The following is a 13,697-nucleotide window of genomic DNA, read 5'->3' on the forward strand; positions in this document are numbered from 1 at the left end:
ATGAGAGACTAGGCTGAGACACTGAGAGAGACTAGGCTGAGAGATTATGAGAGTCTAGGCTGAGACACTGAGAGAGACTAGGCTGAGAGATTATGAGAGACTAGGCTGAGACACTATGCTGAGATACTAGGCTGAGACACTATGCTGAGAATATGCTGAGACTATGTTAAGAGACTGTGCTAAGACACTGTGCTAAGAGACAATGCTGAACCAATACTGAGACTATGAGAGACTGTGCTGAGAGACTGTGCTAAGAAACAATGCTGAGCCAATACTGAGAATATGAGAGACTGTGCTGAGAGACTGTGCTAAGAAACAATGCTGAACCAATACTGAGACTATGAGAGACTGTGCTGAGAGACTGTGCTAAGAAACAATGCTGAGCCAATACTGAGAATATGAGAGACTGTGCTGAGAGACTGTGCTGACAGACTGTGCTGAGAGACTGCACATAAAACCACATTTGTGTGCATCTTAGCGCCGACTGGGCACTTGGGTCTGATAGTTATGAAAACGGGGACGATTCCATGAATCTTTAGGGGTAGTGAAGACGTTTGTTTTCCACTGGGAATGTGTAGATGAAGGGATGGCTGGGAGCCAGTGTGTGGTGTATTAAATGAATCTGGACCCTCTGGGCTGTGGTGATTGCTCCTCGGTGGAAAAACTGAGAAGATGGTGGTGGCTGGAGTTCGCTGACAGCAAGGGAGGGGGGGGGTGGAGAAGTGTGGGGGCGGAGTCACGGGGGGGGGGGGGGGGGGGGGCGGGGCATTACTGAAACACATGCATGCGTGCACAGAAGGCTGAAATTTGGCCTGTACGGTTTGTAATGGTTCCTAACAGACTTTGGATATGCTTGGTTAAGAACTGCCTTAACCGCCTCCAGTTACACACACACGCACAGGGGAATGTTACATACAGAGGGAATTTGACATCATATAAGTAGACATGATGAAGCGCTTTCTTGTCTCTTTCTTGTGGTTTTCTGTGTGCTGTTTATCATTCCTTCAGGGCACCAGTCCTTTGTTGCTATTATAATGAGTTTCTGTACCATAACTATGTGTATATTTGAGTAGAAGTGACTCTGTTGAAGATCAAAGGAGGAGGTCAGACGGTATTTTACAAGTTGGGTTGCTATAATTTTCTATTCATTATAAGGTCCAAGAAAACTTGGAGTTCTCTCTTGGGAGGCACAGCAGTTTGGATGAGGCTGTGTGTGCGGTGAAGAATACGAGAGGGAAAAATATCTTAATATACGGCCTCTGGCTCAGATGATCAGGAAATGACAGTTGAAAAGTCAAAAGCTCTTTAGTGAAATGACACACAGGGAAAGAGCCCGAGAGGCATAACCTCAAAGCTAATGAATTCTTATTTAATTATTTAAGAGGAACAGCACCCAGTTTTAATTTGCTAGAAGTTACAATCCTTAAACGATCTTACAAAAGCCCAAATTAAAAGGAATAACAATGCAAAACTTGAAAAGCCATGGAGTTTACCCAGAGAGTGAGCTTCTGCACTCATAGATCCTGCGTGTGCCTCTCCCATCTGAACCACGTGTTTGCCACCATCTCCAGCCTCCGCTGCCACCAAGACGCTGACGGTGTCGGAGGAGACGGAGCGGACGATGAGGGTCTCGTGGCAGGAGGCCCCGGGCAGGGTGCTGAGCTACAGGCTGGTGTATTCGCCCCTCCCGGGTGGGAGGGAGATGACTCTGAAAGTGTCGCCCAACGTCACCACTAGCGTGCTGAAGAAACTGCAGCCACGCACCACCTACGCCGTCTCCGTGCTGCCCGTCTACAGACGCGGAGAAGGCAAAGCAAGGCAAGGAGTAGGAACCACACGTACGTTGGCCCGTAATTCACAGCCCATGAGTTGCAGAGCTGCATGATGTGCATTGTGGGAAGTGGGGTGTGTGCCTGCATGTATGTGTGTGCGTTTGTGTGTGTGTACGCGTGTGTGTGTGTGTGTGTGTGCAGAAAATTTAAAACCGCTAAATTTGTGAAATAAAACTGATTGATGGTGACACACTTAAGATACAAACATGTGGTGCCATGATTGCTCGTTCAGTGTTGGCGAGCAGCGTGGTTTATGTCTGTCTGGGGGGGGGGGGGGGGGGGGGGGGGGGGGGGGGGCTGCCGGTTTGGATGGCAGGACTCATCTGTTCTGCCGGGGGGGCCTTTGTCATCTGCTGGTGCTCAGATCGTCTTTGCTTCTCTGATGCAGTGTCGCCTTATAAAGCGCCGAGGAACCTGCAGACCTCCGAGCCGACCAAAACCAGCTTCCGCGTATCGTGGGACCCAGCGCCCGGCGACGTGCGTGGCTACAAAGTGACCTTTCACCCCAGTGACAATGAGCGGACGCTGGGGGAACTCACGGTGGGACCCTATGACAACACGGTCGTCCTGGAGGAGCTGAGGTACGGCAGCAGGACACTACCAGTCAGGACACAACCAGTCAGGACACAACCAGTCAGGACACAACCAGTCAGGACCCTACCAGTCAGGACCCTACCAGTCAGGACACAACCAGTCAGGACACAACCAGTCAGGACATTACCAGCCAGGACACAACCAGTCAGGACACTACCAGCCAGGACACAACCAGTCAGGACACTACCAGTCAGGACACTACCAGCCAGGACACAACCAGTCAGGACACTACCAGTTAGGACACTACCAGTCAGGACACAACCAGTCAGGACACTACCAGCCAGGACACAACCAGTCAGGACACTACCAGTTAGGACACTACCAGTCAGGACACTACCAGCCAGGACACTATCAGTCAGGACACTACCAGTGTTCCCTGTGGAACCTTTAACCTTGTTGTCTTGTTTGATTGTAGAGCATCAACTAAGTACTCTGTGGCTGTTTTCGGGATGTTTGATGGAGGAGAGAGTTTGCCATTGGCTGGGGAGGAGATGACCACCCTCATGGACCCCCCCGACCCCCCTCCCGTTTACCTCCCGGGTAAAACCTCCTTAACTCACACTCACGCATCAGCTGCAAGTTCTGCAGGCTCTCTCTCTCTCTCTCTCTCTCTCTCTCTCTCTCTCTCTCTCTCTCTCTCTCTCTCTCTCTCTCTCTCTCACACACACACACACACACACACACACACACACACACACACACACACACACACACACACACAGCCCAGCGACTTACACTTGAAACACTTGGAACACACTCTTTACTTAACAATTCAAAATTCATTAAATACCACCTATTATATGAAGCAATTGACTGCATTATTGTTTTACCTCGAGCACAGTGTGCGTGTTTCAGTGAAGAGCCTCTCTGATTATTGCTTTAGGGAACACGTTTTGACCCCTGGTTATTTCCACTTGTCGTTATTGGCCAGAGGCTGATTAGTCTTGATATATTTCAGCATTAATACCATGATGGGCCTTACTGTTCCACACAAATCAAATAAGCATGAGGATGTCCATGCACTCCACGTCCCATAACACCTCTAGACACGGGAGTGTGTGGTTCACCCCTTCACGCACACGCACACGCACATACACACACTCACACACACACACACACACACACACACACACACACACACACATACACACACTCACACACACACACACACACACACACACACACACACACACACACACACACACATACACACACACACTGACACACACACACACACACACACACACACACACACACACACACACACACACACACACACACTTGAATCTTTTGGTGCAGTGAGGAAAAAAAAAACCCTCTGCTTTCAGTTAAGCACAATTTCACAGCCAACAGAGAGAGAGGGAGAGAGAGAGAGAGAGGGAGAGAGAGAGAGGGAGAGAGATAGAGAGAGAGAGAGAGAGGGAGAGAGAGAGAGGGAGAGAGAGAGAGAGAGAGGAAGGGAGAGGAAGGGGGCGGCATGTTTCTGTGGTGCTGCCTCAGAACCGCATGAGGCTACGAAAATGTTATGCTTCACTGTGTGAGCTAAGAGGCTGACCCTGGGCAGAAACCAGCCCTCCCGTAATAGAGAGCAGGTACAGACATTCCCTGACCCATATGGACCAGTCTGACTTCTCATCTCAAGGAGTTCCACGGCCATGTGTAGATAAAGAACTGGTCAAGTGCTAAATTGGTGGAAACAGTCCTCTTTAGGAGTGATCTGGCCTTTCACGTGTAATGACCAGCCAGCAAATGTGGTTTTCATTTCTTTTCTTTTTTTTTTTTGTTACTCCAAGCTTTTTTTCCCCCCATAAAACCCAGATATCCTCTGTGGAAGCAGCTGGCTGAGATGATGAGCTGAAAGTGGGCATTTAGTGATGATGGCTGCAGTACATGTTTCTAAGTCCTTACGCAGCCAAATGCGGAAGGCTTGTGCACTAACAGCTAACGCGTTGTTCTGCTGTACGTCAGCTGTGTCCTCTGCAGCGCTCACCCATCGTCCTGCTGCGATGGCGAATACATCGATGTCTCGTAACCTGTTTGCCGTTGCAGAGAGAGCGGCGGGGTGCGTAGCACGCTGCTCGGTCAACTCGTCCGGGCTGTAGCGTGTGGAGACGCCTGTGGCCTCTCGCCACTTTGCAGATGTCAGGGGGCTATGCGAAAAAAAAGAAAGAACGAAGGAACATGAAAAGAAAGAAAGAGACCATCCAGCATGGAGGAAGAACGTGTCATAATGCAGGGCGGGGCTTACTCGTCTGTCACTCACCTGAAGGCTGTTTGCTGTCTGGTGGGACGGAGAACATGTTGGCCCCAGCACGAAGAACAAAAAAGCAGGTGTGAGGGAACGCTTGGATACAGGAAGACCTTGAGAGGAGAAGAAAGGAGACTTTGTAAAAAACTGTCTTTTTTCCAAGAAAAGAAATAAAAAACCACAAATCATCTGTGTGAAGTGTGATGTGTTTAAGTGTCTTGATGAGTTGAGGTTGTGGTTGCAGTGGTGTTTGTGTTGCCAACGTTGCTCTCTTTCTCTCTTTCTCTCTATCCCTCTTTCCCTCTTTCTTATTGGTCTTCCTGCTGAGCTCCTTCCCATTCATCTTCCCGTTGAACTCGTTTCTTCCTCGAAGGTCGTGTGATGGCCTCATCTGAGGCCACTCTTGGCTCTTGTCTCTGTGTGACTGGTGTCCTCAATCCTCAACAGATGTTAAGTGTAAGACTTCAGCCAGGGCTGATATCATCCTCCTGGTAGACGGCTCCTGGAGCATTGGCCGCGTGAACTTCAAAACCATTCGGGCATTCATTGCTCGGATGGTTGGCGTCTTTGACATCGGCCCCGACAAGGTTCAGATCGGTAAGGCTCCCGCACGTCTGGAACATTCTGAGCTTTTTTAGAGATGGTAAATCTATAGATTTATGGAAAATGCATAACACGTTTGGTCTCCAGATGTGAGCCCAAGTCTGGGCCCCATATTGAGTTATTAGCTGGAATTTGTAGCATAGTTTTGCATAAACATGTGAAGCAATGAAATCTGATTTTTCTCAGGTCTGGCTCAGTACAGTGGAGACCCCAAGACCGAGTGGCATCTTAACGCCCACAGAACCCGCCAGTCTCTCTTAGATGCCGTAGCCAACCTGCCTTACAAAGGCGGGAACACCATGACAGGTACCACAGTTTGCTTTTGAACCATCGGTGCTTGATGTGTGAAGCACTCAGTCCTTCCTCTAAGGACATTCCTCACGAATTTAGATGGCTGGAGATCTTTCCTTCTTGTCCTGTTCCGTGATAGGTATGGCCTTGAAGTACATCCTGCAGAACAACTTCAAACCAAACGTAGGCCTCCGGCCCGACTCTCGTAAGATCGGCGTCCTCATCACTGATGGCAAGTCACAGGATGAGATTATCTTCAGCTCCCAGAGCCTGCGGGACGAGGGGATCGAGCTCTACGCCATCGGTGGGTGATGATGCTCCAGTTTCATGCATGTGATACTGCTAGTGATACTACTAGTGATACTACCAGTGATACTACCAGTGATACTACTAGTGATACTACTAGTGACACTACCAGTGATACTACCAGTGATACTACCAGTGATACTACTAGTGATACTACTAGTGATACTGCTAGTGATACTACCAGTGATACTACCAGTGATACTACTAGTGATACTACTAGTGATACTACTAGTGACACTACCAGTGATACTACCAGTGATACTACTAGTGATAATACCAGTGACACTACCAGTGACACTACTAGTGATACTACTAGTGACACTACTAGTGACACTACCAGTGATACTACTAGTGATACTACCAGTGACACTACTAGTGATACTACCAGTGATGCTACTAGTGTTAATACCAGTGACACTACTAGTGATACTACCAGTGACACTACCAGTGATACTACCAGTGATACTACCAGTGACACTACTAGTGATACTACTAGTGATACTACTAGTGACACTACCAGTGATACTACCAGTGATACTACTAGTGATAATACCAGTGACACTACCAGTGACACTACTAGTGATACTACTAGTGACACTACCAGTGATACTACTAGTGATAATACCAGTGACACTACCAGTGACACTACCAGTGATACTACTAGTGATACTACCAGTGACACTACTAGTGATACTACCAGTGACACTACCAGTGATACTACTAGTGATACTACCAGTGACACTACTAGTGATACTACCAGTGACACTACTAGTGACACTACCAGTGATACTACTAGTGATAATACCAGTGACACTACTAGTGATACTACCAGTGATACTACCAGTGACACTACCAGTGATACTACTAGTGATAATACCAGTGACACTACTAGTGACACTACCAGTGATACTACTAGTGATAATACCAGTGACACTACTAGTGATACTACCAGTGATACTGCCAGTGACACTACTAGTGATACTACCAGTGATACTACCAGTGACACTACCAGTGATACTACTAGTGATAATACCAGTGACACTACTAGTGACACTACCAGTGATACTACTAGTGATAATACCAGTGACACTACTAGTGATACTACCAGTGACACTACCAGTGATACTACCAGTGATACTACCAGTGACACTACTAGTGATACTACTAGTGATACTACTAGTGACACTACCAGTGATACTACCAGTGATACTACTAGTGATAATACCAGTGACACTACCAGTGACACTACTAGTGATACTACTAGTGACACTACCAGTGATACTACTAGTGATAATACCAGTGACACTACCAGTGACACTACCAGTGATACTACTAGTGATACTACCAGTGACACTACTAGTGATACTACCAGTGACACTACCAGTGATACTACTAGTGATACTACCAGTGACACTACTAGTGATACTACCAGTGACACTACTAGTGACACTACCAGTGATACTACTAGTGATAATACCAGTGACACTACTAGTGATACTACCAGTGATACTACCAGTGACACTACCAGTGATACTACTAGTGATAATACCAGTGACACTACTAGTGACACTACCAGTGATACTACTAGTGATAATACCAGTGACACTACTAGTGATACTACCAGTGATACTGCCAGTGACACTACTAGTGATACTACCAGTGATACTACCAGTGACACTACCAGTGATACTACTAGTGATAATACCAGTGACACTACTAGTGACACTACCAGTGATACTACTAGTGATAATACCAGTGACACTACTAGTGATACTACCAGTGACACTACTATGCATTTCTCCTTTACTGCTGTTACTGAGAACTTTGATTCATGTTTTCTGAAGGGAACATCCTCAGTTATTAAAAATAAGAAAAGCAGGTCAAAATTCACTGGTGCTAATATTTATGTGTACTGATGTCTAGGTGTGAAAAACGCTGATGAGAATGAGTTGCGGTCCATTGCCACCGACCCAGATGATATCCACATGTACAACGTCAATGACTTCTCCTTCCTACTGGACGTTGTGGACGACCTCTCCAACAATCTCTGTAACAGCGTCAAAGGACCGGGTAACCTCTTCGCTCACACAGAAACATACTAAACAAAATAAAAACAACACTGCTATAAACATGTGCTTTGAGACTGGGCTGTTTTCAGAATGTCACAGCTTATTAATACTGATATTGTGAGATGGCTTTGGAATGACGAACAATGACTGAATTATAATACTTGAGCAGAAGCTGGGAATAATCTTTTACTGCAGGATTATGGCCCGTAAGTTGAGAAGAGGGGGCCTCAATTATTAACCAGAGCAACATGGTTTGGCGGAGCTGAACTTCTCAAATGCTTGCCAGCCATTGTGGATGTTACCCTCGAGCTTCAGTGCCAATTTGTTTTTGAAATAGGTTTTTCTCAAAGCATAGCAATGTCATAACTCTATGTTAGAGACCATTGGTTCAGCTCAGATAGCAGTGGTTTACCACAGTAAAAGAGCTTTCAGGGGAAGCTTGTAATATATGCCTAACTTTTCTGAGAGGCTAATAATGCCATGGACAGACCTGCCGCTCACGTGTGTTCTGGTTTGAATGCTATTTGACTCTTCCATCACTTTTTTGACATTGCTCACGGGACCAGGTGGAGGCCCAGGTACACCCACTGACCTGGAGACGTCGGAGGTCACCCACCACTCCTTCCGGGCCACATGGATGCCTCCCGATGAGCCTGTAGAGAGGTTCCGCATCGAATACGTCCCAGTCGCCGGAGGAGAGAAGAAAGTGGTGAGAGCTCCCAGCTAGCACTGGCATGACACGGCAGCTCACGTCCAACACTCTCACGTGTGCTCGTCAACCATGTACACTCGTTTAATATCATCTTTAAGATTTTATGTTAACCAATTGATGCCAACGGTATGTAGAGAAAATGAGATATGTTAATTGTGCACATCTTCTCTACATTCATGTTAGAACCGCCTTTCCCCCTTCAACTATAGCCCTTTTCCATATGTCCATTAGATCTTTCCTTCTCATTATAAAGTCAGGTTTCCAGGCTTGGATAAAATTACATGTTACATTTCTTCCCTTACACAACTGGCTTCATACAGTGGAATTATATAATATGTCTAAATCCATACATGTAAACTCAGCAATGAGAGCCCAAACCAGTCAGGGTATCAAATTTCAAATGACGTCTTCCCAGACTTGATTTAGTGGAAGCATTTAATCATTGTCTTAATTTAGATCATCACAGGGATCCCACAATTCTTTCAGGGTAATTTCAGGGTAATTTCCTGAACAGCCTTATCCATCAGCCTTAACCATCAACCCCATTAGTGTTTTTCCGCTATTTCATTACCTAAATGGACCTCTAGGTTCACCAAAAGAAAAAAAAAACTTTTACTTTGTGTTTTTGCCTAGGTGTTTGAGGATGGTGAGGTGAACACCATTGTTCTGGAGAACCTGAGTCCTCTCACAGAGTATGTGGTGAACGTCTTCTCTGTGATCGGGGAGGAGAGCAGTGAGCCCCTCAAAGGCACAGAAACGACCTGTAAGCTCTGCACATGTTTACCCCACTGACCCCCCCCTCTTGTTTGTCCAACACCACCCCCGGTCTCCCCTCCTCATCCCGCTCTTGGTTACACAAACTCAACTCTGAGGTCACTTCCTCTGCTCCAGAGTTCCATAGATCCTGACTGGCAGCTGTTGCTTTGGATGGCGAGGGAGCGTGAGGGTGGTCGCTAACCAGATGCTATTACTCACTCTTCTGAATAATGCGGGGAAAAAATACTTTAACGAAATGCTTAATGATTAAATAAACTGAGATGCTGAAGTGGTTCGTTTTTCGTTTTGTTTAGTTGCTAACTCTGGATAAATACTAGAGTTGTTTAGGCATACATCATTTCACTCACACAGATTTTTTTCTCACAAGAAACCCTCAGCTAATCTTAAAGTGACAGAGACATAGAGGTTCTCTTGGTACATTGTAACTTTAACTCCATTGCTGTAACTCACAAATGCAACATCTATCTGGAAAATCACTGAGTGAAAAATACACTCATCTTTATCCGGGGATTCAACCCAGCATTGTAACTTCAGTCTGGTTACCAGCTGATAAAGCAAACTTGGCTAATTCGTGATATAAATCACAGCAAACATTTTCTTGTTTGCTCCCGCTTTATGAGCGGCCTAACGGTTGTGTTGTACGTTGAACATCACAGCATCCTTTCCTGTGCTGTAAAAATGAACTTGTCTCGTCTACATGGATGGTTTGTTGTCATGGTAAGCTCACACCCAGCTCTCCTGTGTGGGTGCTGCTGGTAATGGAGAGGTGGATGGGTGGATTAACCATCCACGTCTGGGCAGAATCTCATGGGATCATGGGATCATGTGATCGTGGGATCGTGTGGCCTGCAGGGTCAACCTCCCTTTGACTGTTAATCTGCAGTCCCCAGACTCGTCACACAGACTCTAAGAATATAGATCCTGGAGTAGCTTGTCTATGACTAACCTTTGGGGTTCCCTTATCTCTCGTTTTATCTACTCTTGGAACATTCGTCTTTCCGATGCCTGAATAATGGCCGTGGTAGTGTGAGAATCAGCCAACCTTTGTCTAGTCAACTTGTAGCAAATGTGTCTAATGTCTTGAAGGAAGTTAAATGCTAGGTAAATATTATTGTATTAGATATTCAAATTTTTTATTAAAATAAATCACTGTAAGCAAAGTGAAATCAGATTTTTCTTCTCAATCTTTAATGTTTCATATGTGATACGTAGAGATCCTCCTGGCTACTGTTTTTCAAGTTCTGTTGTATTAGTACAACTTCATAGAGGAGTCTGGTCTGGTCCATTGCTACACCAGCCACTAACGTTAGCCACCTCCACCCATCCTGTCCTCCACAGTGCCCCTGCCTGGCGTGAAGAGCATGAATGTCTACGACGAGGCTTTGACCAGCATGAGGGTGAGATGGGTGGTGGTGCCCGGTGCCAGCGGCTACAGGCTACGATACAGCGCCATCAACGCCACTGTACCCACCGCGGATAAAGAGGTGGGTGCTCACCCACTCCTCCTTCATTCCCCAGGGTCCTAGTGCTCAACTGTCTCCTTCACGAGGCCTCGTGCGAGTGTAGGCCAGGCCTACAGACCCTTTCTCCCTCCAGATGCCTAAAAATGCAGCGTTCATAGGAAAGCAGGAAGCTAGCGCTATTACAGCGCTGTTCAGGCAAGGTCTACGAAAAGCAGACTTTCTGGACACCAGAAGGTAATGGTAAGGATTAGATCATGTTGGCTGCGTGAGGCCTGTTTCCCCCCTGAAGTCATTGCGATGATATGAACCAAATAGAATTTGAACAGATGCTTCGTGTTTTTTTCCCCCTCTCTCTCTCTCTTCTTCTTATTCTTCTTCTTCTGTGGCCTGTGTTCATACTGCCAGAGATAGCCCCTAAAGTGAGGTCAGTCAGTGCCGAGAACACATACCTTAGGAAACAACCGGGTGTGTGGGTTTACACTTTGGACCAGGTGCTGAGAAACACGCCTGTCTGACTGCTGTCTGGTTGTGTTACTTTCCCACTAACGTCCGGCCTCCCTCCCTCCCTGCAGATGCGTTTTGCGGCCGATGCGAGTGACGTGCAGCTGCAGCAGCTGGTCCCTGATACCGCCTACAAACTCTCACTGTTTGCCCTACATGGAGAGGCGGCCAGCGAACCCCTCGTGGACCAGGGAGTCACTTGTACGTCTACCTCCGCATCCTTCACACACACTTCAGAACTTCTGCTTGTGCCTTGACCAGGTCCGAGCGTGTCCTGCAGATGCTACACATCCCTCTCCTCCCTTTTTACCCATATTCCCTCCACCTGCCTCAACATCTCTCCTTCTCTCTGTTTCTCCTTTTTTTCTGTTTTCCCTTCTCTTCTGGCCCAAGTGCCCCTGCCTCCTGCTGGGAAGTTAAAGATCTCTGACGTGAACCACAGCTCCATGCGTCTGAAATGGGACGCGGCTCCAGGAAAGGTCCGGAAGTACATTATCACCTACACACCCGAAGACGGAGAGCCAAAGGAGGTATTTAGCACCAGAACTCGTTTTCCATTCTTTCTCAAAGCCTGCAGGAAAACATTTATATATTTATGTATTCATATATAACCAGGAACAGGTGTTAGCTCACACGCCACACGAGTTTCCCTTTGCATAAATTTGGAGCTCCATTGCTTACAGATTAACAGAACTGACCTTGAAGAGCACTGCGAGAGTCTTGTTAGGACTGTCAGCACTCATAAATATTCTCATGGTTGGAAAAAGGTGGTTTTCCTCCAGCCAAGCCATGTGCAGATTGAGAAGGATATGGGCTGTATGTTGAGGAGGGATTACCATGTGGGATTAGAGGAGGGATTACCATGTGGGATTAGAGGAGGGATTACCATGTGGGATTAGAGGACAAATAAACTGGCGCTACTTCTGACATCAACTCATTTATCACGTGCCAGCACCACACAGAGCCGCCATTCTAACGTGTGCAGCTGGGAGGAGCAGGTACATGGTGCCTAAGTATTTGGACATGTGTGCAGCTGGGAGGAGCAGGTACATGGTGCATAAGTATTTGGACATGTGTGCAATTTGTGTTGATGTTGAATGAACAGGCTGAAGTGGTTGGTGACGTCACGACCCTGGTTCTGACCAGCCTCCGATCTCAAACTGAATATAACGTTCACGTCACTCCTGTGTATGATGAAGGTCCAGGAAGCAACATGATTAACAGCGCCATTACAGGTGGGTCTACAACATGTTTGTTGTGCCTGTTTTTATTGTTCGGCTGATTCAAAAATATCGAAAAATTTTATAGACAACGGTGAGACGTCAGACGGTCTGTCGTTCCCGTCATTATAACTTTTACTCTCTGTGTGGGAGACACTTGTTGTTTTTTCTTCTTCTCCCTGTCACACAAATCACTTCCTCACAAATAGACCAGCTCACACAAATACCCCAAACAGGCCAAGCCTGCCAAACACATGCCGTGGTTTGTGTGGTTTGCTGACGAGCTGGGTCACAACTGCACGGCTGTCACCACGTTTGTCACTATGTCCTTTGTCCGCACATGCAGATGTTGTACCAGCTCCAAAGAACCTGAGATTCTCTGAGGTGACTCAAACCTCATTCAGAGCCACATGGGAACACGGAGCCCCTGACGTGGCCCTGTATCGCATCGGGTGGACGAAAAAAGGGGAAAACGACTACAAAACTGTACGTTTAACGAGTTGCACGGTCATGTTATTTTATCATATCTAGACTCTGATCTGAGATTGGCAGTGTGAATCTTGTCCACTGGTATATATTGTGTATAATTGTTGAGCATGTTTCTGAATGTCTGTGTGCTTCTCAAGGCTATTTTGAGCAGTGAAGACACAAGTCAAGTTCTGACAGAGCTGGATCCAGACACACTGTATGATGTCACAGTCACGGCCATCTACCCTGATGAGAGTGAGAGTGAAGATCTGATGGGCAGCCAGCGCACATGTGAGACCACACACACACACACACACACACACACACACACACACACACACACACACACACACACACACACACACACACACATAAACATACACACACACACATACCAGTAGCGAACCGTGACCTTTAAACCTGGGCCCGCTACCCCCCCCCCCCCCCCCCCCCCCCCCGAAATTATTTTTTTCCTTTCTTAATAAACTAAATAAAGAAAAACTGAGACGACAGTACAGCTTTAAAAACGCAATAAACAATAATATCTGTACTAGATAACATCTTAAGCAAAATAAGTTTCCAAACAAAATAAGGTTCACAGCTCCGTGGTTCT

At 46.6% G+C, this 13,697-nt stretch overlaps 1 protein-coding gene across 8 annotated transcripts in view; it reads left to right on the top strand.

Annotated features, from left to right (window-relative positions):
• col12a1b (collagen, type XII, alpha 1b) overlaps window positions 1-13,697 on the top strand; it is a 74,126-nt gene that overhangs the window by 23,005 nt on the left and 37,424 nt on the right. For 6 of the 8 annotated variants that reach the window (XM_077018053.1, XM_077018055.1, XM_077018054.1 and 3 more), the window contains exons 14-28: window positions 1,572-1,838; window positions 2,221-2,413; window positions 2,842-2,966; window positions 5,122-5,271; window positions 5,464-5,583; window positions 5,708-5,872; window positions 7,798-7,944; window positions 8,510-8,652; window positions 9,289-9,418; window positions 10,771-10,916; window positions 11,468-11,597; window positions 11,790-11,926; window positions 12,502-12,631; window positions 12,963-13,102; window positions 13,243-13,375. In XM_077018053.1, coding sequence (XP_076874168.1) covers window positions 1,572-1,838; window positions 2,221-2,413; window positions 2,842-2,966; window positions 5,122-5,271; window positions 5,464-5,583; window positions 5,708-5,872; window positions 7,798-7,944; window positions 8,510-8,652; window positions 9,289-9,418; window positions 10,771-10,916; window positions 11,468-11,597; window positions 11,790-11,926; window positions 12,502-12,631; window positions 12,963-13,102; window positions 13,243-13,375 — 2,256 coding nt within the window. The remainder of the gene's footprint in view (window positions 1-1,571; window positions 1,839-2,220; window positions 2,414-2,841; window positions 2,967-5,121; window positions 5,272-5,463; window positions 5,584-5,707; window positions 5,873-7,797; window positions 7,945-8,509; window positions 8,653-9,288; window positions 9,419-10,770; window positions 10,917-11,467; window positions 11,598-11,789; window positions 11,927-12,501; window positions 12,632-12,962; window positions 13,103-13,242; window positions 13,376-13,697) is intronic. The other 2 variants (XM_077018056.1, XM_077018057.1) reach the window with 1 other exon arrangement.

The sequence above is a fragment of the Brachyhypopomus gauderio genome, chromosome 9, assembly GCF_052324685.1.
Source record: "Brachyhypopomus gauderio isolate BG-103 chromosome 9, BGAUD_0.2, whole genome shotgun sequence".
In the NCBI taxonomy this organism is placed as follows: Eukaryota; Metazoa; Chordata; class Actinopteri; order Gymnotiformes; family Hypopomidae; genus Brachyhypopomus; species Brachyhypopomus gauderio.